A 27,534-nucleotide genomic window follows, 5' to 3' on the forward strand; every position below is an offset into this window, starting at 1 on the left:
CATCTAGGCCAACCTTCTCCTTTTACTGACGAGGAAACTATAATTCAGAGGAAATAAATAACTTGTTCCATTGCACCTGCTGCTTACTGGTCACTGGAGGCAGCTTTGGTGCTATGGAAGGAGCACTTGGGGCAGTAACAGCAGCATCCATACAGAGCTTAAAAGGCTACAAAACAGCCCTGTGAAAAGCAGGATCAGAGGCACTGGATTTGGGGGCAGTCCATCCAATCTACCATCAGACCAAAGGGTTTCCAGCTGTACAGGGTCTTAGAGCAGAAACTGGCTGAGCTGTCTTTCTACCATCCTGTATAATACGCAGTGCAGTTATTATTATCAGCCCAGCTTTACAGATGAGAAAACTGAGTTTCAGAGACTTGTCCCTTGTTACATAGCTAAGAAAGTGGTAGAACCAGGACCAAAAGCCAGGGCTTCTTACTGAAAATTTTGCACTCTTTCTAGTGCATTATGCTATCAAGAACACAGAATGTCAGAGCGAGAAGTCACTTGGAGGTCATCTGGTCTAACGCCCTCATTTCACCAAGGAAGGGAGTAGTCCTCAGGGAAGGTCAGTGACTTGCCCATGGTCCCACACATAGTAAGAGGCAGAGCAAAAATTCAAACCCAAGTTTTCTGACTCCAAACCCACTGGTCTTTCCATGTAGTGAGGATCTGATGAGATGGCACAGACAAGGTCCTTTGCTTCTGGAAAGCATTAGCTATGTAAAATGTGAGTTCTTGGAATTCTTTTTCCTCTAGTTCTTATCTAAAAAATGGAGCCAACTCTAGAAAGGCCTGATGCAGTCATGCTACTGAAGCATCACAAATGGTTTTCCCCCTTAGCAAAGAGAAGTTTTTAAATAAACACAATAATATTAACTACCCTTCTCAGGGTCTTCATTTCCCATGATTTCTAAGGGTCCCTCCAGCTCTAAGATTCTATGTTCTAAGAGACCTTCCAGTCCTGATAGTCTTTCATCTGTCTCAAGGTTCTTCTTTGACCTGATATTTCATGTTCTATGTTCTAAGTTCCCTTCCAAATCTGACAATCTTTGCTCTATATTCTACACTGATAGTCTATGAGCCTAGATTTCTGCAGTAGTCCAACCCCTGAGAGTCTCTGGAAAAAAGCTCATACGCCCAGACAGAAAAGGAGACAAAATCCTGGAAATGTTTCCGGGCTGTGCGATTTCTTTCAGGGCATGGTTTGGGGCGAGGTGGGGGGGGAGGGGGTGCAGTGCCATCACTTCTAGTCGAGTCTGCTACAGTATTTAGTCTGTAGAGTTCCAGGCCAAAGGGAGTTGGGAAGGCCCTTTAAGATCAAAGTACTACTCTACACCCCAACCTCGACGGTAGAATGACGCGCCCTCCGAGTTATTCTGGAGTTCTGCTAAGGTAGTGCGGCACAGAAAGCAGAGTCCTGGACCAAAAGGCGGTCAGGGTTGGGTGTGAATGCACACTCTGCTCCACACTGTCTGTGTGATCTTGGGTGAGTCAGAGGAGGGGGTTGGACCGCGTGGTCTCAGCTTTTAAATTCTGATTTGTTGCCTTTGATCCCAACAGGGAGGAGGTCAAGGAAATCCAACAGTTCAGAGGTGGGATTAAGTGCAAGGATGTGCAGTCGAGGACCTACAAGAATCACTGACGGTTCTGGGTAGAAAACCTGGTTCTATCCCCTCAATGCACCCTGTGGTTTCCTGTTTATGCGCTTCTCCCTTTGTGTGGAATGTCCTGTACTCTGGCTTACTCTCCAGTACCCAACTCCAGTGTCACCTCCTCCAGGAAGACTTCCTTGATCTTCTAGGCTGGAAGTTCTCTCTCTCCTTTCTAATCCCCTGTAGTTCATATTTTGCCTTGTTTTATTGTTACTTATAAACATGTTGTTCCTACTAGAGAGAGTATCCCTCAGGAGAACACTCCCCTAGAGCAGAAAGCACAGCATCTTGCCCACAGAAGATGCTACATACATATATATTTGTGGTTTTAAATGTGCTTTTTGACCCTGGGCCAATTGCTTTGAGTAGCTGAACCTCAGTTTCTTCCTCTGAAACATGAAGGGGTTGGACTGGGTGACCTAATATTCTGTGTTCTACATTTTGAAGTCATCCCTTTTCATTCTGACGTTACATGTTCTGTGTCCTAAGGTACTTTTCTAGGTCTGACTTTCTATATTTTACGGTTCTAATCAAGTCTAACAGCCTGTGTTTCTATACACTAAACTGCTTCGGAAAAGGAAGTGTGCCCCTGTGATCATTAGAATGGGCTGTATTTTTGTTTTTAGAGGGGGGAAGGCAAGCAATTGGGGTTAAGTGACTTGCCCAAAGTCACACAGCTAGTGTGTCAAGTGTCTGAGGCCAGATTTGAACTCAGGTCCTCCTGGCTCTAGGGCCAGTGCTCTACTCACTGTGACATCCAGCTGTACCTAATCTTTTTTTTTTTTGGAAGGGGTTCTTATATAGCTAGTTGGGCAACTTAGAATTTTGGTATATGAGGAATTGGCATAAAAAGAAAGAGGTCTCAGACAGCAAGAAAATTGCAGACACTTTACCATGTTTACAAACCAATCAGAGGCCAATCTGAAAGAGATCTTGAGGTGAGCTGTTCAGCAGTCACTGATGACACTCCAGCCAAGTATCTCACTCAGCCTGATTTCTCATCTCAAGGCTGCTAAGCATAGGCTGGCTCATCACTCCAAGTCCTCAAGGTCTAGAAAGTGTGTGTGGGGGTAAAGTTGTGGGTGGTAAGCCTACTTAATGGAAGTGACTGGGGGCAGGAGGGCCTCAACCAGGTGTCTGAGCTGGCACCTAATTTACTAGGATGAAAGGTGAATGTTGGATGGTGCTGGATTTGTCTGGATGAAAGGTGAGACTTGCCAAAAATAGGTCCAGTCTTCCTTGTGAAGAGTAGATGAAAAGGGATGGAATGGAGGTGGAGCCAAAATGGTAGAATGGCAGGAAGCAGTACAATGAGCTCCCTTCCCCTGCCCTCCCCGACTCCAACCTTCTTCAAATAGATTTAGAAAATGCACCAGACCAAATTCTGAAGGAGAAATCCGAGAAAAAGTCAGAGTGAGTCACTTTTCCAGCCCAGATCAGAATAGAGAGACAGACAGAGAAGTCTGGGGACCCCAGGGATGGGATCTGGCCAGAAGCATCACTGTGGAGCACTCTGGCTCCCAGGAAGGGGTTGTGTACCAGGGTAAGAAGAGGTCCTAGACCCAGACTGGGGCACTCCAGGGTGTAGGAACAAGTGTCAATTGGCAGATTTATAATTTACTACCTAGTTCCACATGGGTCACATCCCCACAGATGGGGAACTACATCCAGGAATGGTTTGTTTTCCTGGGGGGGAGAAGCAAATTCAGAAGCATACAGTAGCAGTGTGACTCTGACCCCAGCAGAAGAACAAGGTCTCAGTTCCAGCTTCTAGCTCAATCTGAAGCCTGCAGAGGAATAATGAGGGCAAGCATTCTCTGTCTCAGAAGTAGTAGAGTTTCCCAGCTGGCTGAGAATGGATGAGTCAAGCAGCATTCTTCTGTTACTTGGGCTCATATTTGGATCAGGAATTTGTAGACCTCTGATGAGGCGGGACAACAAGCAGATTTTGCCCTATACCAGACCACTTTGGGAGTATTAAAAGTTTGCAGATCCCTAGCCCAAACTGTTTCTGAGAGACTGGAATACTATAACACTCAGTACCTCTAGAAAGTAGCAGCAGGACCAGCAGATAAGTACACAAAACCTGGCTTCAGCATTAAGCCTGAAAACAAAATGTAGGCTCGAAGAATGACCAAACAAACAGAAAAAGAATCCTGCTATAAAAAGCTGTTATGTGACAGAGACATTCAATACACTCTCAGAAGTAGACAATGACTCTAAAATATCTACATGTAAAGCCTCAGAAAAAAACACAGCTCGGGCACAAATTCAAACAGAATTCCTGGAAGAGATAAAACCAGGGTTTAGAAGTTAAAAAAAGTTTTTATAAGTGAAATGAAAGCACTAGAGAGAGAAATAAGAAAAGAAACAAGAGCTATGGAAGAATAAAATGGAAAGGGAATTGACAGCTTGGCATAAGAGGTATAAAACCTTGCCCAATCAATAAACTTCCCGAAAATCAGAATGGTCCAAATGTAAGCCAATGACTCCATGAGATAATAAAAAATATTAAAACAAAGTCAAAAGGCTGAAAAAATAGAAGAAAATGTAAGGTATCTTGTAGCAAAAACAAATGATCAGGAAAACAGGCAGAGGAGAAAAAAATTTTAAAAATTACTGGACTACCTGGAAGCCATAAACAACAATAACAAAAGTGTAGATATCATGTTTCAAGAAATCATAAAACACAACTACCCAAATCTCTTAGAACCAGAGGACAAAGTAGAAATAGAAAAAAAAATCCATTGATCACCTCCTGAAAGAAACCCCAAAATGGAAACTTTCAAGAATATCAAAGTCAAAACCCAGAGCTTCTAGGTCAAAGAAAAAATCCTGCAAATAGACAGAAAGAAAGAATTCAAGTACCGAGGAGCTGGCGTCAGTATTACACATGATTTAGCAGCCACCACTATAAAGGAGCAGAAAACTTGGAAAACATTATTCCAGAAGGTAAAGGATAAGGGTTTATAGTCAAGCATAATCTACCCAGCAAAGCCCAGTACAATGCTACAGGGGAAAAATGTATCTTTAATGAAAAAGAAGACTTCCAAGCTTTCCTGATTTAAAGAAGAGAACTGTATAAACTCTTTGATGGTCAAACACAGGAGTTAAGAGAAACATAAAAAGGCAAACATGAATGAACAATGATAAAGGACTAAACAAGGTAAACTGCTTCTCTCCTAATATGAGGAGATAATGTTATTATCGTTAAGGGTCACAGGGGGAGTTTGATTAGGCAGGGCCTGGGAATGGTTCTATTATGTCTTGATGTACTTATGAAAAGGATGGAAAGAGAGAAGAAGAAGAATACACTAAGAGGGGAAGGAAAAGGAAGATCGGGAAAATGATCTCACAGCAGGGTATGTAAGCAGACATCTATACAAGCAAGAAGGAGGAGGAAGTGAGGGTCAGTAGCTGACACAAGAACCTCACTCATCTGAACTAGTCAAAGGAGGGAATACACACACACAGAGTTGGGTGAAGAAATACATTTCAATCAACAGGGAAATATGAAGGAAAAGGAGGAATTAGAGGGAAGGTAGATTAAAAGAGGATTAGTCCTAAGCAAAACAAACTCTAATTAAAGATGTAAAAAATGTTTATAGCTCTTTTTGAGGTAGCAAAGAATGGGAATCCAAAGGGGTGCCCATGGATTGGGAGACGGCTCAACAAGTTATGGTATGTAAATGTGATGGAATACTAGCTATTCTGTTATAAGAAATGATGAAGGGGAAGACTTGTATAAACTGCTGCAGAGACAGGTGAAAAGAACCAGAAGACCAATTTATACAATGACAAGAAAAAGATAAAGACAAACAACCTTGAAAGAAGTAGCAACTCTGATTATCGTAATGATCAACCATGATTCAGAGGATTAATGATGGTGCATGTTACCCCATCTCCTGATAGAGGTGAAGGACTCAAAGTGTAGAATGAGACAAATATATTTTTGGACATGGCCAATGCAGAAATTTATTTTGTTTGATGCTACATGTTTATGATGGGGGCTTTTTCTTTTCTTCCCCAGCCCCCTATTCTCAGCTGCTGCTAGTCGTGCAGGGCTAGCATGAGAGGGAGAGAAGGTGGAATTTTGCTGATTGAAAAAAAATTTTTTTGAAGAAATTTTAAAGTAAAATTTTTTTTTTTAAAGAAATGGATGGCATAGCACAGTGGCTAGGATGCAGATTTTGGGACAGGAATACCTGATTTCAAATCCTGACTCAGAAACTTACTGGCTGTGTGAACTTAGGCAAATCATTTAACTTCTCTGTTAAGAGATTAGCCTCCTTAATTGTAAAATGATGGGCTTGGACTTAATGGCTTCCAAGGCCCTTTCCAGCCCTAAATCTATGACCCTGTGCTCTACCTCTAAGGCCTGTGACCAGAGTTCTGGATTTTAGTCCTAGTTGTGTATAAAGTCCAGTCTCCTCTCTATACTTGGTTTTCCCTGCTATATATAAGGAGATAATCTGGAACCTGCCATTGCACACATTGGGGGAGGAGTTCACAGGTGTTGGAATCCTAGAGTGAGAAGCCTCAGCAGTCACCTAATCTGGTCCAGCCTCCCCTGGAAGCTGGAATCGCCTCCACAGCATTTCCATTAGCCTTTTCTGCGCCTCATGTACAGAGGACGCTGCCTCTTAGGGCAGGAGACCTGGGGTTTAGTTCTGAGTCTGCCATGAATACAGTTGGATGACTTTGGGCCTCATTTTCCTCCTCTACAGAGTGAGGAAACAGAAGGCAATGAGTTCTCATGTCCTCTGACATTCTATGGGCTAGAGTTTGAAGATAGCTCATTCCACTGTGGGGCAGCAGAAAGATTTTCCTTATACTGGGCAGATCTGCGAGCCAATCAATGCAGATCTTCCTTCGAGAGGGCATTCATGAACCCTCTGAGTCTTATCTGACATGGTTCTTGTCCTTTCCTTCCATAAATCCTCCACAGAGGATTTGCCTGATGCCCTGATACTGCATGGGCATCAGTGCAGTACTTGGGCTGACCATTCTTCACTTTCATTACATAATCACCTTCTCTCCTTTTCTGGTCTTGGGTGTCTTTGATGTTGTCATTTAAGTCACCTCTTATGCACCTGCCCTCATTGCTTACAGCTATGGTGGGTCTCCCCATTGTCTTCTAGGCCAACCACCAAAATAGGCCTCCTTATAAGTTCCTGCTTTTGGGCCTAAGTCAAAGTAGAAGGCTTTCTACGAATTGAAGGTGCTGTTAGGAATGAAATTTCACTTCCCTAGATTCTCTATTTCTGGAAAGGGGTTTTTATCAGATACAGTATTCAGTAAAAGGAGGGGATGGTGGAAAGGACTCAAGATATCTATATATTGTACTTCAGAGTAAATATTGAGCTTGAACTAGACATATAGTTTAGAACTGGAAGGGTTCTTGGAGGCATCTCATCCAAGTCCCTTAGTTTACAGATAAGGAAGCTCAGACCCAGGGAGGTGACATGATTGGCCCAAGGTTCCATACAGCCTGTGGGTCGTGCAGCTGGGATAGAACCAGGGTCCGCTGATTAGTCAGTCCAATGCTTCAACTGGGTTAGGTTGAGATGGGCAGACTGGAGGCTCTCCCCAGACACAGGGAAAACTGCTGTGCCTCTGTTCCTAATCCAACTCTTCACTGGATTATCTCCTTTGATTTCCATCACCCAATTTGGTTTTTGTGGGTCTATTTTAAAAGTCGACCATCCCAGACTATAAAAATAGTCTAAAGGCACTGGAAATAGACTCGTGTTGTGGCTACAGCATTTCAGTCCCTACCCACACCCCCGGCATTTACAGGAAAACTCCTTCCATAAAAACCAGGGACACACCTCTGCTCCCGTCCTGGCTGAGTTTGTGATCTGGAAGTTAATAGCTGCTTAGCTGTACTTCAAGGCTCAGGACTGTCTGCTGTGGGGAGACCTGTAATTTGTTAGGCCTTTGCTGAGCCAGCCACTCAGATGGTGCAATGCCCCAGAGTCTGGAGTCTGGTTGCTGTTTTTAGGGGCCCAAAACCTCAGGCTGGATTTGAAAAGAGCAAAAAGAAAAAAAAACACAACAAAAAACTTGCCCCTTTCTCTCCTACTCTCTATTTTGCCACTCACAGAATGGCAGAAAGCATTTCATTCTTAGGCTGGCTTCAAGGCCTGGACAATCACAGGGCTGTGGTTAGGTCATTCATGGAGATTCAGGTTTAGAAAATTCAGATGCTTGATGGGAAGTGATTTTTTTTCTTAAAGACCCTTCACTTCAGGTCTGCAGCCACCCTTCTACCTCCCTGGTCAGGGATGGAGCTCATCAGCTACGGCAATCATCCACATCACAGAATTCTAGAAGCGAGAGAGAGCTCGGAGGCCACCCTGTCCAACTAATCCGGATCGGCTCTGTCTCCTGAATGCAGCATGCATCCTTTGTCCCTTTGTTCAGCTTCTTCTCTATGTCTGAAATGTTCTCTCTTCTCCTTCATCTTTATCTCATGAAGTCTTATCCATCTTTTTAACTGTAGCCCAAAGCAAATGCCACCTCATTCTGGAGAGTTTCCTCAATGCTTCTAACCCTCCCTGAAGGCTACCTTCCACTTTGGACACCATGGCACTTTGCCTCTCTCCGACACACGTACCATAAATTATTATGTGTTACAGTTTTCTATGTTTGTGTCTTCTCTCACTAGACAATGAGCTCCATGAAGGCAAGAACCAGGTTTTACCTAAACTTTTTATCTCCCTTAGTGCCTAGAAAACAATATAGATATATAACAAGTGTTAGCCCAGTGAATGACTAAAATCATAAAACAAAAATGCAAAGACAAGAAAGTTTGGGGATTTAAGGCAATGCATTCAGGGTTAGAGGGTGCTTTCTCAGCAGAAAGGGAAGAAGTTGGGGCAGCTAGGTGGTGCAGTGAGTAGAGCTCTGGCCCCAGAGTCAGGAGGACCTGAGTTCAAATCTGGCCTCAGACACTTCACAGTTACTAGCTGTGTGACCTTGGGCAAGTCACTTAACCCCAATTGCCCTGCCTTCCCCCCTGCAAAAAAAAAAAAAGAAAAAGAAAAAAAAGAAAGGGAAGAAGTACTGGAAAGGACACTGGGTTAGGCATCAGAAGACCTGAATCCAATTTTGGCTCTTTGACTTAGAATCTGCATCATTTTGGACAAGTTACTTAACCTCTCCAATGCTCAGATAACTCATCTATAAAATGGGGAGAAGACTGAGCTAAGTCAGGGTTTCTTGGCTTTTTTTTTGTGGTCTGGACCCTTTTGGCAATGAGTCTGGTGAAGCCTATGGATGCTTCAGAATCACATTTTTAAATGCATGCGATAAAATATATGGAGTTATAAAGAAAACCAATTCAATTGATAAGTGAAATAAATTATCAAAATATTTTCAAAAAGCCAAATTAATGGACCTCAGGCTAAGAACCTTTGGATTAGATGATCCTGAAGGGCCTTCCCAATAGGGTAATAAGATTTAGAACTGGAAAAGAAGGCAGAGAAGTGGAAGCTGGAGGTAAACTGGGTCTTGATTGAGGGCCAGGCAGAGTGGATGAAGAGTAGCAAAGGCTAGACATTCATCCACCAGGCCTGGGTGGGTGGGCGGTGGGGAAAGAGTTCTGTAAGTCTTGGACGTAACATCCAGGGCCAAAAACTTAATGCTGCTCTCTCCCTTCTCTGAACTCCTATGATACACACAGTTCAGCCCTTAATGACACACTGTCTGGGACTTGTCTTTAATCATTTCATGTGTGTGTAAGTTTTATCTCCCCAACTAGAATGGGAGCCACCAGAGAGCAGGGGCCTTGTTTGTTCCTCTCCTCATATCCCTCATATAACCTAGCATAGGGCTAAAACATGTAGTAGGTTCTACATAACAACATCATATGTAGCCTTTAAAGAGTTTAAACGCTTCAACAGACATTATTTTATTGTCTCATTACCCCATGGACACAGTCTCCTGCACATAGTAGATATTTAATATATATTTGGTGAACTGAATTCTTCCATTTGGTCCTCACAACAGCTCTGGGAAAATCAAAAGGGCACAGATACTTATTCCTACTCTGTAGATGAGTTATAAAGTAGGAAAGTGAGAGGCAGCTATGCACTCGAGCTACTGTGGGACTGAACAGCGTCTCCAGCTGAGCTCTCTGATGGGAAATCCTGGGCTCTTTCCAGAAAGACAAACAAAACAAGGGACTAAACAGTGTAAAGGTGACTGAAAACACTGAAGAAAAAGAGAAGGAGACACTATTTTATGCCTCCAGCACAAACATGTTAATCTAGTGGAAGCAAAGAGGCTGATGTTATCCCTACACAGGCTGAGGATGAAGAAATCTCTGGTACTGCCATTTGCTAAAAGCTTTGCAGTAGTAGGGGGTTTAAGAGGATTTTCATCTAAGTCACTCAGGAAGCTGGCCACTGGTCAGGTGACTGGGAATGCCCATGTCCTCAGGTAAATGGAAAAGCAATGGAGCAGAGTCAAAACAGCACTGGATTCAGAGGCCTGGGTTCAAATTCTGGCTCTGCTACTTATTAGTCTTGGGATCCAGGGAAAGTAACATGATTATTATTGTCAATAATAATAATAAGTGACGTTCCTCTGCTGCTTTAAGTTGAAGCACAAAGGACTTTACATACATTATTTCACTTAATCCTCACAACAACCTTGGGAGGTAAGTACTATTACTACCTACATTTTACAGAAAAGAGAATTAAGGCTTAAGGGGAGAATGACTTACCCTGTTATTAACAGCTGTGAATGAACACAGGTGGTAAGCATCTGAGAGAAAATCTTAACTTGAGTCTTCCCGACTCTAAAGCTAGTACCCTAGTCAATAGGAGAGGCCGTCTCTCACTTCCCTCTAGTTCTCTCATCTGGAAAATACACAGACTGGTCTTAATGATCTTGAAGGTCCAGTCCATTCAGGTTCTACATTTCTGATCCTAAGACCCCAAACTGGGAAGTTTCGATATCCTCATTTATAAAGTACAGTCAGAGGACCTGGGTTCTAATCCTGACTATGCTTTATGAGTTATGATCTCTGACGCTGTGACCTTGGGTAAGTCCTACCTGGGATCCAGCTTCCTCATCTGCAAAATGAGGTGGTTGGATAAGATTTTCCTTGAGGTGTGACTTGCTGGTGTCTAAGATCCACCTAGCTCAGACATCCTATGTTCTCTGTTCTAAAGCCTCAGCCAGCTCTGACAGTCTGTGTTGGGTGTCCTAACATTCCTTCCAGAGCTAACATTTTATGTTCTCAAGTCTCTCCCAGTCTAAGTTGGAAGCTCCTTCTAGTTTTGATACTGATGTATTGATGTATCAGGGTCCTGGCCTGTTTCCTTCTAATCCAACAGTCTAGGGCCCAAGTCCCTTCCCTGCTCACCTTGATCCTCTCCACTCCAGCCTCGATGCGGAGTTGTTCCACCAGCTTCCGAGCCTGGGCAATGTTGTTAGTTGTTGACATTGTCTGCCATCAGCTCTAGGCCCAAACTCTTGAGAAAGCTGTCAGGAAGGAAAACACCAAAAGGATATATTGAATTGAGTTTCGGAAGCGGTTAAGTTTTTTCTACACAAAAGCAACTCAATCTGGACTTGAGGGAGGCATTCTGCTGGGGCTTGTTGAGTAATCCACTTTTTCCTGCGTCAGGGACCAGCAGAGTCATGGCCCGTGAGCAACCTTGGGCCTTCTTCTTTTTTTTTTTCTAAGCTCATCTGAATTTTGCTGAGTCCTACAAGCCAACTCAAGTTCCATTTCCTCCAGAAAGCCCTCCAACTTCTTCAGCTCACAGGGGAGCCACCCTGCGTTCAACTCTGAGGGCATTTATGTCTGCACCTAGACTAGTCTTATCATACACAACCAGGCATTGCCAACTATCTTTTTATAGGTATGACTCCTAAAACTATCCTTCAAAACAAGATCGTTTTAATGCTGTCTCTTCCAGGAAGCCTTCCATGATCCCTTTCTTTGGCCTCGCATAGCACTTTATATCTCTCCCATGCACTTGTTAAGTTCTGTTTTGTGTTATGATTATTTTGTGTGCATGTCCTCTTTGAGGAGCCATGTATCTTCCCCAGGCACTGTTGACAACAATGCTTCATAATCAATCAACAAACATTTATTAAACATTCATCTATGTGCCAGGTACTATGCTAAGCACTGGAGATACAAAGACAAAAATGAGACAATTCCTGACCTCAAGGAGTTTATGTTCTAATGGGGGACACAATATCTCTGTGTGTGTGTGTGTGTGTGTGTGTGTATTATGTATGGGGGGGAAGGGGGAGAGGGAGAAAGAGGACAGAGAGAGAGAGAGAGAGAGAGAGAGAGAGAGAGAGAGAGAGAGAGAGAGAGAGAGGTGGGATGGGAGAATGGTTTGGGTAGACCTGCACTTTAGAAAAGGCATTTTGGCAGCTGGAAGGAGAAGGGTCTTGAGACGGGAAGACTGATTAGGCTATTGTAGTGGTCCAGATAAGAAGAAATGAGGGACTGAACTAGGGTGGTGATTTTATGAGTGGAGAGGATGAACACAGCTATTTACTAAATAATTGCTAAACTGAAGAGAATTAAGACTGTAAGCTCCCTACGGATAAGAGAGAAGGTCTCTGGCTTTGCATCTGAGGTAGTAGAAAGAGCACTGGTCTTGAAGTCAGAAGATCTGTGTTCATATCCCAGATTGGACACTTATGCAACCTGGAGTAAGTAACTTGCATTCCCTGAGCCTCTGTCTGTAAAAAAGGAGATAATATCTTTTTCATGACCAACTTCCCAAGATTGTTGTGAAGAAAGCTTTCTGTAAACATAAAATGCAATAAGAATGGGAGCTATTATTAATCTCTCCCACTGCAGGGCCTTATATATAGTAGGTATTCAACAAACGTTTTATGATGAATAGTTAAATTACTGTAAGAAAGATACCCAGAATGCCTTGGGGGAAAACCCCAGCTCACTGGCTCTTCCCTGACAAGGTTAACCTAGCATTAAGTATGGTCAGGCCTGTGGGTTGGGGAGCAGGATGAGAAGGTAACTGGAATGTTTCTCCAGGTCCCAAAACATGGCCACTGCTTCTGTATTAGAGAGGAGAGAGAAGGGAAGGGTGTGAAAGGGAGTGCGACGAGAAGGAGAGGCATACTCCTCACTGCAGTGTAAAGAGCACAGGGTTTAGCATCAGAAGAGCTGGGTTTGCACCAAAACTCTGACACTTACTCCCTGTGTGACTCTGGCCAAGTCACTTAATTTCTTGGGCCTCAGTTTTCTCCTCTGAAAATGAGGGGGTTGAACTGGATGACCTCTAAAGCCCCCTCTAGCCATTAAAACCCCCCCTGGAAACTGAAGGCACTGGGACATCTGAAACCACTTGGCTCCCCAGCCCTTTCCCATCCCTCAGGCAGGAGTGTCTGTTGTTCTTCCCTACTCAGTCACCACGACCCAGCAACTGCATAACCGTCTACAGCCTGATACACTCATCTCGTGCCTACCCGAGTAGACTTCTGGATGATTTTCTGGGGGAGGTAGGCATGAAAAGGACACCCTATGTATAAGATCCAGTGTTGGGCCTGGTTCAGAAATTTCCTTTTCAACAGGAAAGAGTCAGCTGCACGTGTTGTCATCAAAGGTCCCAAAACCTCCAACATTTATTAGCAAGGATTAACACAGGCCTTCTTGTGCTGTGTACTCACTCACGCTGAGAGCACCACCTAATTAGTTCAGCCAGTCAGCAAGCATTTATTAAGCACCTCCTATTTGCCAGGCACTGCACTAAATATTGGGGATATAAAGAAAGGCACAAGACACTCCCCACCCTCAGGGAGCTCATAGACTAATGAGGGCAATAACATGCAAACAACTGTGTACAAAGAACCTAGAGATAGGATGAAACAGGAGGGAATCTCAGAGGGAAGGGGGATGGGAAAGGCTTCTTTTAGATTCAGGTCTGATGGTAGGTGGGACCTGAAGGAAGCCAACAGGTAGAGATGAGGAGGGAGTGTCCTGAGCATGGTGGACAGCTAGTAAAAATGTAAGAAGGCTGAAAAGGCAGGAGGGGACCAGACCTCGAAGGGCTCTGAATGCTAAGTGAAGGAGCTGGCAGTCCAGTACAATTGGTTTCCTGGCCACAGACCTCTCTTACAATCCATCTTCCATTCAGCTGCCAAAGTGAGTTTCCTAATGGGCTATGCCCTATTCCACAAACTCCAGTGGCTCCTCGTCCCCTCCAGGAGAGTCCTCTGTTTAGCTTGTAAAGCTCTTCCCAACCTGGCCCTCCCCCCGCTCCCAGTCTTTTTCACTCGACTCCCCATCATATACTTTCTGACCCAATGACACTGGCCTCCTTGCTGTTACACACGCTCCTCTCCCATCTCTGTGCTTTTGTACTGGCTGTCCCCCAGGGCTGGAATACTGGCACTGCCTCAGTTTCCCTGGCTTCCTTTCAGATCCGGCATAAACACTGCTGTTGGAAGGAGGCTTTTCTCAGTCATCCCAGTTGCTAAAGCTTTCCTCTCTGAGATTACCCTCCATCTACTTTCTATGTATCTTAAGTATCTATTAGATACTTAATTTTGTGTCCCATTAGAAAAGTTGCTTCTTGAGGGCAGGGACTCTATTTGCCGCCTTTGAATCCCGATGCTTGGCCCATAGTAAGTGCTTAATTAATGCTTGTGGACTATCTGTGGAATTTATGTTCAAAGTTCACCTCACACTATAAACAGTCTATTTTCTTTTAAGCCCCTGGGAACCACAGGGCTCCACATAGATTTACATGTTCTAAGCCACAGGAGTTTTGCCCATCCTTATGGGAAGGTATCACGTTTATCTATTGAGCATCTATTACAATCATCTTACAACCAGCTCCTTGTTAAAACAAATCGAGGTGAAGCCTTCTCAGGCTTCTTCCCCTTACCTCTCACCCAAGGTGTTACATCAAACTTTCCACAACAGGGACATGTGAGGGCAGGTGGAAGTTGAGCAAAGGCACTGGGCTCTCCCTGAACTGATGCCAATGGGCATGACTTCAGGCTGAATGCACCAGCTTTCATTTCCTGTGGGGAGGATGACCTTGGGTACAGTCAGTAGAATGCTTCTGGGGGATAGAGCCAGGGGATTTGTGCCTAAAACTCCGAAATGATTGAGGGATGGTTCTTCCCAGACAGTGAGAGGAATTAACCTCATTCCGAGAGCTCTGAAGGCCTTTATGAGAGACTGGAGTTTGGGAGGCCCAGGAATGTCTAATGCTTTGGAGACTGTCTTTAGCACAGACATTTTTCATGGGTGGGGCAGGGACACACTCTCTCAATTAACAATCCAATCTCCTACAACAACACGCATGGCTTTTTTTATAGCACAAAATTGCTCAACACACTTAACAAGATTTTATTTATTGACCTAATTAATTTTCACAGTATCCCTGGGAGGTGAATATTAGGCCCATTTTGCTGTTGAGACATGAAGATAGCAGGATAGTGAATGGCCTGGTTCAGGTCACACTTAGAGTTAAGGGACCAATGCAGAGGTAGCTCGGTGTCTCAGTGGATAGAATGCTGGGTCTGGATGTAGGAAGACCTGAGTTCAGATCTGGCCTCAGGCACATACTAGCTGTGTGACTCTGGACAAGTCACTTAACCTCTATCTGCCTCAGTGTCCTCTATTGTGAAATGGGTATTACAACAACATCCCTCTCCCAGGGAAGATGATCATATTTGTAAAATGCTTAGCACTAGGCCTTTACATAGGGTGCTATGTAAATGTTTACAAACCTCTCCCCAATGCCAAATTGATCATGTATCTCCCCAGAGTGTCCCCTAAATCAACACATCACTGAAGAAGAGTTATTCGTGTCAACGTCTTATTTCTCCTACTATTTCCCCACAAAAACCCTGATTTAGTGCAAATATTATCTCCATTTTACAGGTGAGAAAGCTGAGTCTCAGAGAGGTGAACTGACTTTACCAGGGTTACACATCCAGTAAGTGCTAGACTAAGAATAAGAACAGGGTCACTGGTTTGTTTTTTTCACTACACTGTGGCCCAAGTTCCTTGTTCCCTTAGCTGAAGGATTATGTTTTATGCAGTGCTAAGCACTGTGTCCTGCACACCCTACAATACTTAAAAAGAATCATCAGCATGGTTGCAGTCTCTATTAATGCCGACTATAACTGCTCCAATACCTTAGGAGATGGTTTTCATGAATTATCCCACCTCCTGGTAGGCAACCTTTTGGTGACAAGCCTCTATGGGACCTAGGGCCCATCATGGGGCCTTCTCAGAGATCTCTCGCCTGCACTGGTAGGACCTGCTGAGGCTTGTGAGAATTCAGGGTCACTTCTAGGCCATGGTGATGCAGCAGAGCAAGACTTCTGTGGAGGTCTTGTGCGTAGTAGGTCCTCAATAAATGGATGAGAATTTGACAAATTGCTGAATTGTTCTCTAATCACTGTATTTATGTTGCCTTGCACAGGGGCTGATGTTGACCTCTACCACAGCTTCTGCTGTGCCAAGTGGCACATCTTATTCCCTGATACCAGTCACTGCACATTCCCCATGGGATCCTGAGATCTGCTAGGCAACCTGCCAGTTACATCACCTGAAAGTGACTCATTCCAAAATATGAAGGTGACGAGGATGAGGTCACAAGAAAGATCTACAACCAATATGCCTCCAAGTGGCTCACTGTGTGAGAGAGAGACCTGAGCCCTAGCTGACTTTCCAAACAATCACACGATTGTGAGCTGAAAGGGTCTGCAGAGGTCAGGCAGTCTAATGTCAGGGCAGCTAGGTGGCTCAGGGGATACAGTGCCAGACCTGGAGTCAGGAAGGCTCATCTTCTGAATTCCAATCTGACCTCGGACATTTACTAGCTGTGTGATCCTGGATAAGTCACTTAACCTTGTTTGCCTCAGTTCCTCATCTGTAAAATGAGCTGGAGAAGGAAATGGCAAACCTCTCCAGTAACTCTGCCAAGAAAACCCCAAATGGGGTCACAAAGAGTTGGATACAATTAAAACAACAACAACTAAAGTCTAGTGTCTCTCCCTGTTTATAGGGGAATGAATTGAAGGCCAGAGAGAAGTGGGTTGTTCAAGGACACAGGTAACTAGTAAAGCCAGCATTCAAACCAAGGTCTTTTAATTACAAATTTGGTACTCTCTATAGGATACCATACACCTCTGATTCCCCAGTGTCTACAGTGGCAGTATTTTATAGACTAATCCAAAGCCATACAAATATGGTTCAGTTTGACAGGTAGGTAAATAATAACCATACTGGTAAGTCTGAGCTATGGTGGATTAAAGGCATATTTTGGAAATTTTGTTTCTCTCTCCCAATCCATGCCTCAAAGCTAAAATAGAATCTAGGAATCTTAAGTCTAGAAGGACCCAATAATTCTAACAGTCAAACTGAGAAGCAGGGATGGGGAATGACTTGTCCAAAGTTATAGAGAGTGGTAGGGCTGGGACATAATAATAGCTAGCACTTATACAGTGCTTTACAAATACGGGGTTTTAAGTCTTAGTAGCTTAAAATGTACTAAGACTTGCATTAGTATTATCTCATTTTAACCTCACAACAACTCTGGGAGGTATGTGCTATTATTATCCCCATTTTACACATGAAGAAACTGAGTCAGAAGTTAAGCCTAGGGTCACAGAGCTAGTAAGCATCTGAGGTCAAATCTGAACTCAAGTCATCTTCCTCATGCTAGGTCTCTCAAGTTGCCTGCCTCAAAGGCCAGGACTCTTCCCAATTACTACTCTCAGCTCTACTATAAGATGCTCCACCTTTCAGATAAAGTTCTGCATGCAATCTGTAAACTCTGCAGAATTCTAAAGTATAGAGCCTTTTTTTTAAAGATATGAAGATAATAAATTCAAGGAAAAGAGTCTCTTCATCCTGCTTTAAAAATACCTAAATTACCAAGGTGGTCTAAATATAGACTTGAAAATATTTTAGCAAATTGACACCCATCATTTTTTTGGAAGGTTAGGACACGTCTTAGTAAACTTCTGAGTATAGTCTCCTTACACCTCCCTATGATTGCTTCTCCATGAACACATCTAAAGGCAAGATGATATCAGGAGATCCAGGTTCTCGACTTGGCTCTTCCAGTAAGTTACTGCATGGTCACAAGCAAGCTATTATTCCTCTCTAAGTATGTTTCCTCATCTGCAAAATAACGGGGTTGGACTACATTAGGAGTTCTTAACTTGGAGTCCATGGACAGATTTCAGAACTTGAATGGGAAAAAAGTACATCTTTATTTCAAAATAACTGGCTTCCTTTTTAATCCTAAAAACCATTATTCTGAGAAAGAGTCTGTCCATAGGGTTCACCAGTCTGCCAAAGGGGTCCATGATACAAGAAAAGGTTAAGAATCCATGGACTAGAAAGTCTTTAGAATTTCTGCCAGTTTTACTGTTCTAAGTTGTAAGGGCCCTTTTAGCTTGGGTATTTGTTAGGAAGTATGGTCCAGTGGAAAGAGCACTGAAGTTGGGAGGAGGCAAGATCTGGGTTTGGAACCCACTCCTGATACTCACTAAATGTGACTGTGGGCAAATCAATTAACCCTTTCTATGTCTCAGTTTTCTTATCTGTAAAAAGGGGATCAGAATTCCCGTAGTACCTACCTCACGTGGCTGCAGTGAGGGCCAAATGAGATAATGTCTGCGCAGTGCCTTGAGAACTTTAAAGTCCTTTGTAAAATGTTAGATTAAAAACATGTTCTCAATTCTCTCCAGCTCTGACGTTCTAGGATCCTCTTTGGCTTCTGGTAATGCTATTCCTGGGCAGGTTCTAAGGCAACATTGATCTAGTAAAGTCCATGCTTGGTACCCAGTAGGTGCTCTGACTTCCCATTTAGTGCTACTGAACTTCCTTTGATTAGATTCGGTCCAAATATTCTAGCCTCTTGAGCTCTTTTTAGATCCTGCAGGATCTCACTGATTGGTTAGAGGCTTAAACCTCTCTATAGTAATTCATCTACAAAAAGGAGGATGGGAAGGGGCAGGTGAAGGTGTTGCCAAAATGTGAGGAGTTTCACCTTGGCTGTGTCAACATGAACATCCCTCAAAGGCAGCAGGAGCCCTAATAAATCTCTCCCCTTCCCTCTCCAAGAAGGGTTAAACTAATGTAGGGGTACAAAGGAAAATGGAATGAGTCATACAGAAGGGCAAATTCCTTCTACGACACCACCCAGAGAACTTTCTACAGGATGCACATGGCACCCAAATGATAGGCCTAAGCCAGCCCACAGATGTCCAGGGGAAGAGGGCATATTTTCCAAATAAGCAGAGCCCAGGAAGAATTGGCCTTTTTTTTTTTTTTTTTGGACAAAGAGAGGTCCAGTAGGCGGGTGAGTGACATTGTTCACCCTGGCCAGAGGAAAGGAGGGGGATGAGGGAAGGGAAAGAAAAAAATGCCATCAAAGAGAAGCATGGAGTCCTTGGATGAAGTTTTATGACTTCCTGTTTGCAGGTCAGGGTTGCCCATCTGCAAAAGCCAATTGGCAACTCCTGAAGAACTGTGTATGATAGAGAATGAGGTTAGCTCTCACACAAGGTTAACTAATGCAGTGTTAAGTTCAAGGTTAGCCCTTTCAGTGATAGCTAGAAGTGTGGTACAATGGAACGAGCACTGGATTTGGAGGCAGAGGATTTAGGGCTGAATTCTGACTCTGCTACTTGTGTGCTCATGAGTAGGTCTTTCCCTCACTCTGGGCCTCAGTTTCTCCAACCTTAAAAAGAAAGAGCTGAATTAGATGAACTTTAAGGCCTCTTCTAGCTCTCGATACTAATAATCCTGTGACTCTCGATGGTTCCAAACTGGCTCACATTTCAATAGTACCTTTATAGTGCTTTTCACGTAAGTTCTCCTCTGATACCTTCTTGGGGAGTGGTGATGGTGCTGGGTCCCTGGAAGCCAGGAGAACTCTAGTGGGTTCTCCTACTCTGGGATGGGTTTTTAAATGGGCTTCTTTGAGTTAGGGAGTATAAGAAGGATTCAACCTATTTTATAGACGAAGAAACAAAGGCTTAAGAAGTGGCTTGTTCACAGGTGGGGCAAGACCTAGATTATGGGGTTCAGTCATGTACCCAATAAGTGCCAGAGCCTAGATCTAAACCCAGTTCTCTTGACTTCAACTATGAAGCTACCATTCCCAAGATAAAAAAATTCATTAATGAAATGATGATGATGAAGGGCCTTCAAAGCAGGTGCTGTGAAGAGCTACTGAAGCCAAGACTACCCATTCAGGTCTCCTGAACCTCCTTTAATTAGATTCGGTCCAATAGTTTAGCCTGTTGAGATCTTTTTAGATCCTGACTCTGGTATCTAATGTGTTGGGTGGACTTTATGCAGTGGAGAGAGTGCTGGATCTGGAGTCATGAAGACCTACATTCAGATCTGGCCTCAGATACTAACTAGTTGTGTGACCCTGGGCAAGTCCTTTCATGTTTGCCTGACTCAGTTTCCTCATCTGTAAAATGGGCATAATAACAGCACTTCCTTACCAGGGTAATTGTAAGGGTCAAATGAGATACTACTTGTAAAGTGCCTTGCAAATCTTAACGTGCTACATAAATGCTAATTATTCTGAATAATTAATAATAATAATAATTCATCCAAGTCATTGTTAAAAATGGGGGGCAAGGGCAGACAACCAAGGTATTCTGATAGAGATTTCCTTCCAGGCTGACATGAAACTATTAATAATTACTTTTTGGGGTCATCTAAGTAGCTAACAATCCACTTAACTATACTATCGCCTCATCTATATCTCTATACAATGTCCACAAAGACGATCTAATAGGAGACCCTGTGAAACGCTTTGTTAAAATCTAGGTAAAAAAAATCGGGCATTCCCTTATTCTACCAAGCAAGTCATCCTGTCCTGGGCTCTCCTCTTTTTCCCCTCTAAACTATCTCACCTGGTGTCCTCATCAGCTTCCACAGGTTAAATTATCATCCTCTGCATGTAATTTTCCAGTCTCTATATCCAGCCCTAACCTCTTTCCTGAGCTCCAGTCTCCGAAACATCAGCTGCCTTTTGGACATCTCAAACCCAGCATATTCAAAACGGAATTCATTATCTTCTTCTCCAAACCCTCCATCTTTGGAACTTCCCTCTCACTGTTGAGGGCCCCACCATCCTCATGGTCATCCAGGCTAGCAACCCCAGTGTCATTCTCAATTCCTCACTCACACTCACCCTAGATATCCAATCTGTTTTCAACCTTGTCATTTCAATCTTTACTAGAGTATATACATATATATATATATGCATGCATACAGAAATGTGTATAAATATACACACACATTCTTTTCACTCATATGGCCACCTATCTTCAGGACTTTAGCAATGTCCTTTGAACTGGTTTTCCTGCCTTCAGCCTCTCCCCACTCCAATCCATCTTCCATTCAGCTGTCTGTCAAAACTAATCTTGCTAAAGTGTAGATACAACTATGTCATGCCCTTACTTACTGGCTCCCTGCTGCCTCTAAGTTTCAGTGTAAAATCCTTTGTTTGGCATTCGAAACCCTTTACAACCCAGCCCTCTTATCTTTCTAGTCTTATACTTTACTCCCCCTTCCACCTGCTCTGTGTACTAGGGACATTGGCCTCCTTGCTGTTCTTTGCACGATCCTCCTTGCCTTTGTACAGGCTGTCCCTTGCCTGGAATGCTCTCCCTCCTCCCCTCTGCCTCCTGGCTTCCCTGACTTCCTTCAGGACCTAGCTACAAACCCACCTTCTAAGGAGGCCCACATCACTGCTCGTACCTTCCAAGATTCCTTTCCATGTATACTATATGTATGTATACATGTGTGTATACATATTCTATGTATGCGTGTGTATTTGTTTGCACACCTTTTCCCATGTTGTTTTCCCTATTAAAATGTGAGCTTCTTGAGGGTAGGGACTGTTTTTGCTTTCTTTGCCTCAGGGCTTAGCACAGAAGCTGGCAGAGAGTAAGTGCTGAAAGAAATTTCTGTTGATTGCTTCTCTAAAGAAAATAAATGAAGTTAGCCTGGTGTGACTTGTTCTTCAAAGACTTTCAAAGTTATAAGGGGCTTTAGCAGCCATGTCATCCAAAGCATATTTGAAATCTCTCTCTCTCTGTGCCTCTGTCTCTCTCTATGTGTGTCTCTCTCACATACACATACACACACAAATCCATTTATAGTCCATGTGTGAAAATGTTATGTCTTTCTGCCTGGTGAGTACTATATTATCCCCGTGTTGCAGATGAGAATATTGGAGCTAAGAGGTTGAATGTGTGAGGTGGCATTTGAACCCAAGGCCTCCTGATTCCAAATCCAATGATCTCTCCATTGGGCCATGCTGTGATTCTCTTATGGCAAGCACCTGAAGTCCTTCACCATCTTGACTGTCCTCCTTTGGATACTCTTCAAGTTATCCATTGCTCTCCTAAGCTGGGGCATACAGAATTAAATACAATACTCTAGATGTGGCCTGACCTGGGCAGAGGACTGTGTGACCATGACTTCCTTAGTCCTGGATACTTTTTCTTTTTCAGTGTAGCTTGAGATTAATTTAGCTTTTGTGGCTACCTTTCCATATTCTTGATGACCACTCTTTTGTTTCCTACTTATTCATTACCCATGCCTTAAATAATGTGTTCTGATTGCATATAACTGTCAGACACTATCGATTTATTGATTAGGTTTGTTGAACTCCTCTATTTCTGGAGGCAATATGTGGATTATTTCAATTGGTGCCTTGTTTTCTGAATTTAGAAGTTCTGGGAAATTTTCTCTTTCTTTCTTTCTTTCTTTTTGCATTATAGTGTTGGAATTTTTTGACTTGTCATGTTCTTCTGGAAGGCCTAAGTTGTTTCTATGCACCCTCTCTTCAGGATCAATGTGTCCTATGTATACAGAGATTATATGTTCTTTTAATGTTATTGCTTTTTGCTTCTCTTCTTTCAGGTTATCTTTGATTTCAGTATATTTGTATTTCTAATCGTTTGAGGTCTGTTGCTTGTTGTAACAAGATGTTGAGGAAGGTTAGGGTTAGAAAACAGCAGTAGAGATTGCAGCAGGAGGGTAATCTCTTGGGCTTAAAAACACAAGCCTATGGGTTATTAGTTTGTGCACTTTACCAGAAGTGAGGGTGTTAAGGATGAGCGTTCTACACTGTTAGTTCATACGGCTGTTTGTTAACTTGTTGGGCTTCTTGTTTCTTATCTTGTGGAAACAGTTATAGTTATTCCACCTAAGGCATAGGCTTCTTTTGAGGGTTTTATTTTTTGAGAGTTAGAGAGGACTGGAGAAAACGTCTAGTCCTCAGTCTTGTTGGTCACATTGAACTCCTTTGCTTTGTCTTTCTTTTTTATACTTTGTTACAAGGGATGGTTCATTAGGAAGAGAAGGAGGGACGGATATCTGTGGGAATAAAGGTGAAGTAAGTCTAATGGGCAAGTGTAAAGATGTAATCCTCCAAGTGGAAGAGGTTGGAGACCTGGCTTCCAGAGAGGAATGATGGTGTGTTATGGGAGTACCTTGATCCTAGAGTTGATACAGACATTCCATAACTGGTTCTAGTCTGCTAACCATGGGATAAAGAGGCCGACTGTTGATTGGCACTTGGGTGAAACTAGGGTGCAGTCAAGAGGCACTGGTGGGCCAGGCCTTTCCCGATTGTCTGCATTCTGGTGAAGGAGACAGTGATGTAAGAGGAGATTCTCTAGCTTGGCCTCCTCATTTTGCAGCTAAAGAAACTGGGGCTCACAGATGAAATGATTTGTCTACCATCTTTTTTAGGTTGAAGTTCCACATGAGTCTGTATCATTTTGCCTTCTATGCTGAATGAGACACACAGTAACATAGTAGAATTTAGGTGAAATGATAACTGGGTTGTTGTCCAAGCAGCTGTGACCTATATCCTTTGAAATATAGTTGTTACAGGTAGGAATCATCAGAAAAACTATCTCCTTTTCTTTATGCAACCAAAAGGTCACAATATCAAAGATCAGGCATCTTATGATCAGAAAGAACTAATACAATTAGGTCAGAGACTACAGAAAAAACAGGTGGCAAAACAGCCAATCCACACGACCTGGTGTCTAGCCCCTTCTGCTCTTTGTATCATGACAAAAAGAGATTACTTCCAGACATACAATTGCATAGGTCTAAGGAACTCCTGATAAGGAGATCTGCACTACTAATGAACAACAATCAACAAGCATTTATAAGTGACTACTCTGTGGCAGGCAGGCAGGCACCTTGCTAGGTACTGGGGATACAAAGACAAAATTGAAACAGTTCCTGCCTTCTAGTAGCTTGTATTCTATACGGGAAGACAACAGATAGCATATAAAGAAGTATGAATATACAAAATAAGTACAGGGCAAATTTTTGGAGAGAAGGGCATTGATAATTGGGAGGGATCTGTGAGCAATTTTGAAGGAAACAAGAGCCTAAGAGACAGAAATGAAGGGCTAATCCATTCCAGCCATAGGGAAGATCTGGTGAAAAGGAGTGGAAATAGGATATGGAGTGATATGTGTGAACAGAGGTGTTCACCAGGTCTAATCAGCTTGCAAGAGCTGAGTGATAAAATTTTCAGTGAGTATCACTAGAAAACAACCCTGGATTTGTTAAACATTTACCAGCACATCCCAGTACTGATCTATAAGAAACGTTGCTTGAGCTCAGGAGGAGGTTAGTAGAAGGGTCAGGGAATGAAGTCATCCCTAGACTGGAGGCCTAGTGACTACAGGACAATAATAATATTGATAATGATGATAACAACAGCAAAACAACTGGCATTCACATAAGGTTTGCAAAGGGCTTTACATCCATCATCTCATTTGAGCCTCATGACAGCCCTGTGTATAACAGTAAGAAGGCCTATTTGGATGGATTCTAGAGTTTATGGAGGGTCATATTGTATAATATAAGGTTGGAAAGATAGGTTGGGATCAGATTGTAAAGTCCTTTAAAAGCCAAGCTCATTGTTGGGAAAACTTCATCATCTTTAAGATCCCTGAGCCTTGGTATTCTACCTTGTCACCACCCTCTGTCCTTCTGGTTGGAGGGTAGAGATGTGAACTCCAAAACTTCCGTTAAGGAGAGGAAGCTCAGGACATCTCATTTCTTGCCCAACTGCACTAACTTTGGGATTTCTTTGACTTTTCCATCATCTCCCCAAGTACCTTCCCTGCTCCCCCTTTCTCTTTTCAGCTTCCTCTTGTGTGTTGTCTTCCTCCATTGAATTGCAAACTCCTTGAGGGCAGGCACTATTTTTTTTTTCATATTTGTTTCCTCAGAGTTTAGCGCTCATTGGCACAAAGTAGGTGCCAAATGTTTACTGACTTATTTGAGTGACCAAAGAAAGGAGCTCTTAATTTGATCATAGAGGAATTAGGGTACTATTGGAGCGTATTGAGTAGAGAACGACAGTCAGATTTGAACTTTAGGGAAATCACTTTGGCAGTTTTGTCTACAGTAGGATGGATTGGAGAAGGGTAAAACCCAAGACTGGAGATCAATGAGGAGGCTACTGCAGTAGTCTAAGCAAGAGGTGATGAGGGCTTAGAGGAGGGAGGTGGCAGTGAGTGGAGAGAAGGGTCAGACTGTTGCGGAGGCAGAAATGACAGGATTTGGCAACTGATTAGATATTTGTGAGATGAGGCAGAATGAGGAGTGAAGGAGAATACCAAAGTTGTGAACCTGGGTAATTGCGAGGATGGTAATATTCTTGAGAGAAATCGGGAGGTTTGAAGGGAAAGATAATGAGTTCAGACATCTACAGGACACCCACTTTGAAACACTGCCAGTTGAAGATTCAGCTTTGGAGCTCAGGAGAGACTAATAATAATAGTTAGCATTTATAGAAAGCGTCAAGGTTTGCAAAGTAGTTTACATAAGTTATCTCATGTGATCAGACAGCTAGGTGGCAAAATGGTTAAAGCACTGGGCCTGGAGTCAGGAATATTTGAATCCAAATCGGGCCTCAGATACTTCCTAGCTGTGTGACCCTGGGCAAGTCACTTAGCCTCTGTTTGCCTTAGTGTTCTCAATTGAAAAATGGGAATAGTTATAGTAGTTATAGCACCTATCTCTCAGATAAAATGAGATAATATTTGTAAAAACACTTGGCACAGTGTCTGGCACCTAGTAGCTGCTACCTAAATGCTAGCTATTATTATTATTGTAATATAATTCTATGGGGTAGCTGCTGTTAATGAGGAAATTGAGGCTGAAGGTTAAGTAGCTTACACAAGGTTACAAGCTAGTAAGCACCTAAAGCAGGGGGAGAGGATTGAAGAGACAAAGACAGAGGTGAGCTGAATTTGCTGACTTGGCTGAGATTGGGGAGGGTGGAAATGGAGGATAGAAGGGGTAATGGCCTAGGACGGTACTGAGGAATAATAGGTTTGGGAGGGACAAATGGAGAGGTTTGGAAGAGATAGGGTTTGGGGGAAAAACCAATTAGTTCAGTATGGGACATGTGGAGTTTGAATTGCCTATGGGTATTCAATCTGAAATAGTCAATTCATCAATAAACATTTATTAATCACCTACTATTTGCCAGACACTGTGCTGGCAATACAAAGAAAGACAAAAGACAGTCTCTGCCCCAACTCCATACTAACAAGCTACAGGTAGGATAAATAGGAAATAACTAACAGAGAGAAGGTGCTAGAATTAAAAAGGACTGCAGAAGGCAGTTTAGCTGAGACATGAAGGAAGCTATGGGGAGGAAGTCAGTGGGAGACGCATGACTGGGACCCATGAGAGAGATGAAGGATGCGTAAATAGATTTTGGAGTCATCTGAATAGGAATGATAATTAAAACCATGGGAGCTATGAGGTCACCCAATGAGAAAGTATATAGAGAAAAAAACCCAAACAGATCGGCAAGTATTCTGCAATTTAACAGTCCTGGGTTATTGGCTGGGTCCTAGAGACTGAGTGATTGCCCAAGCCAAATGCTTTCTCATCCATGAAGTCTCCATGATCTCTCTAACTTGGAGTTCCTAGAGATCCTTCTCTCCTAGAATAAAAAAAAGAAAACCCACTTTGTTTGGACTTCTACGCCCCTATCACTTTCTATTCTGTAGTTAAGCTCTTGAGGGTGGAACTCCAGCATTTGTCTTTGCATGTCTGTATCCTCACACAGGGCCTTGTACACAGCTGGGGCTGAATAAATGCTTGTGGATTTGAATGGATAACCACTCCTGTTTCTACAATGCTTTAAGATTTAAGCAATCTCTTTACAAAAGGCTTGGTGGCGCAGGTGGTGTAAGTATTGTTATCCCTATTTTACATATGGGGAAACTGACGTTCAAAGAAAACCCTTAATTGGTTTGAATCACGAAGTATATTCACGTATGCACTGGTTATACCCAGGCACTGTCCCAGGCAGACGCTTTTGCATTGATGGTATCTCTCTGCACAGGGTGTCTAGTGCCCACCTAGGCTTAGTTTTGGTGACAACAAAATCTTAACAAGGTAAGAGATTCCTTTTCTAGTTTAGTTCACAGTGGAGAAGACTGATGGATTCACAGTCAATTTCTACAACTTGGCTTAGCCTTTAAAGGCATGTTGGAGAAAGAGAAGGATTAGACCTGGAGGAGGCAGGGTTGGACAGAGCCAGAGGTAAGAGGTCAAGCAGAGAGAAGACTTCTATTCCCCGAGGGAAGCCTGCAGAGCCAAGTGATCCCTCCTGTAGCTAGTAGTAGTAGCAGCAGCAGCAGCAGCAGTTAGCATTCATATAGTGCTTTAATGTTTGCAAAGAGCTTTACAAATATTATCTCATTTGATCCTCGCATGGAAACCTAGTACTATTATTATTACAGATGAATTCCAGAGTCATTAGGTGACTTGCCCAGGGTCACACAGCTAGTAAGTGTTGAGGCCAGATTTGAACTCAGG

General features: G+C 43.0%; 1 protein-coding gene across 3 annotated transcripts in view; it reads right to left on the bottom strand.

The window, feature by feature from the left end:
- The window catches only part of GNG7 (G protein subunit gamma 7), a 364,198-nt gene that overhangs the window by 6,926 nt on the left and 329,738 nt on the right, over positions 1 to 27,534 (bottom strand). For all 3 annotated transcript variants that reach the window (XM_036756425.1, XM_036756410.1, XM_036756417.1), the window contains one exon: positions 11,029 to 11,147. In XM_036756425.1, coding sequence (XP_036612320.1) covers positions 11,029 to 11,109 — 81 coding nt within the window. In that variant the 5' untranslated portion in view covers positions 11,110 to 11,147. The remainder of the gene's footprint in view (positions 1 to 11,028; positions 11,148 to 27,534) is intronic.

The sequence above is a fragment of the Trichosurus vulpecula genome, chromosome 1 (genome assembly GCF_011100635.1).
Source record: "Trichosurus vulpecula isolate mTriVul1 chromosome 1, mTriVul1.pri, whole genome shotgun sequence".
Lineage (NCBI taxonomy): Eukaryota > Metazoa > Chordata > Mammalia > Diprotodontia > Phalangeridae > Trichosurus > Trichosurus vulpecula.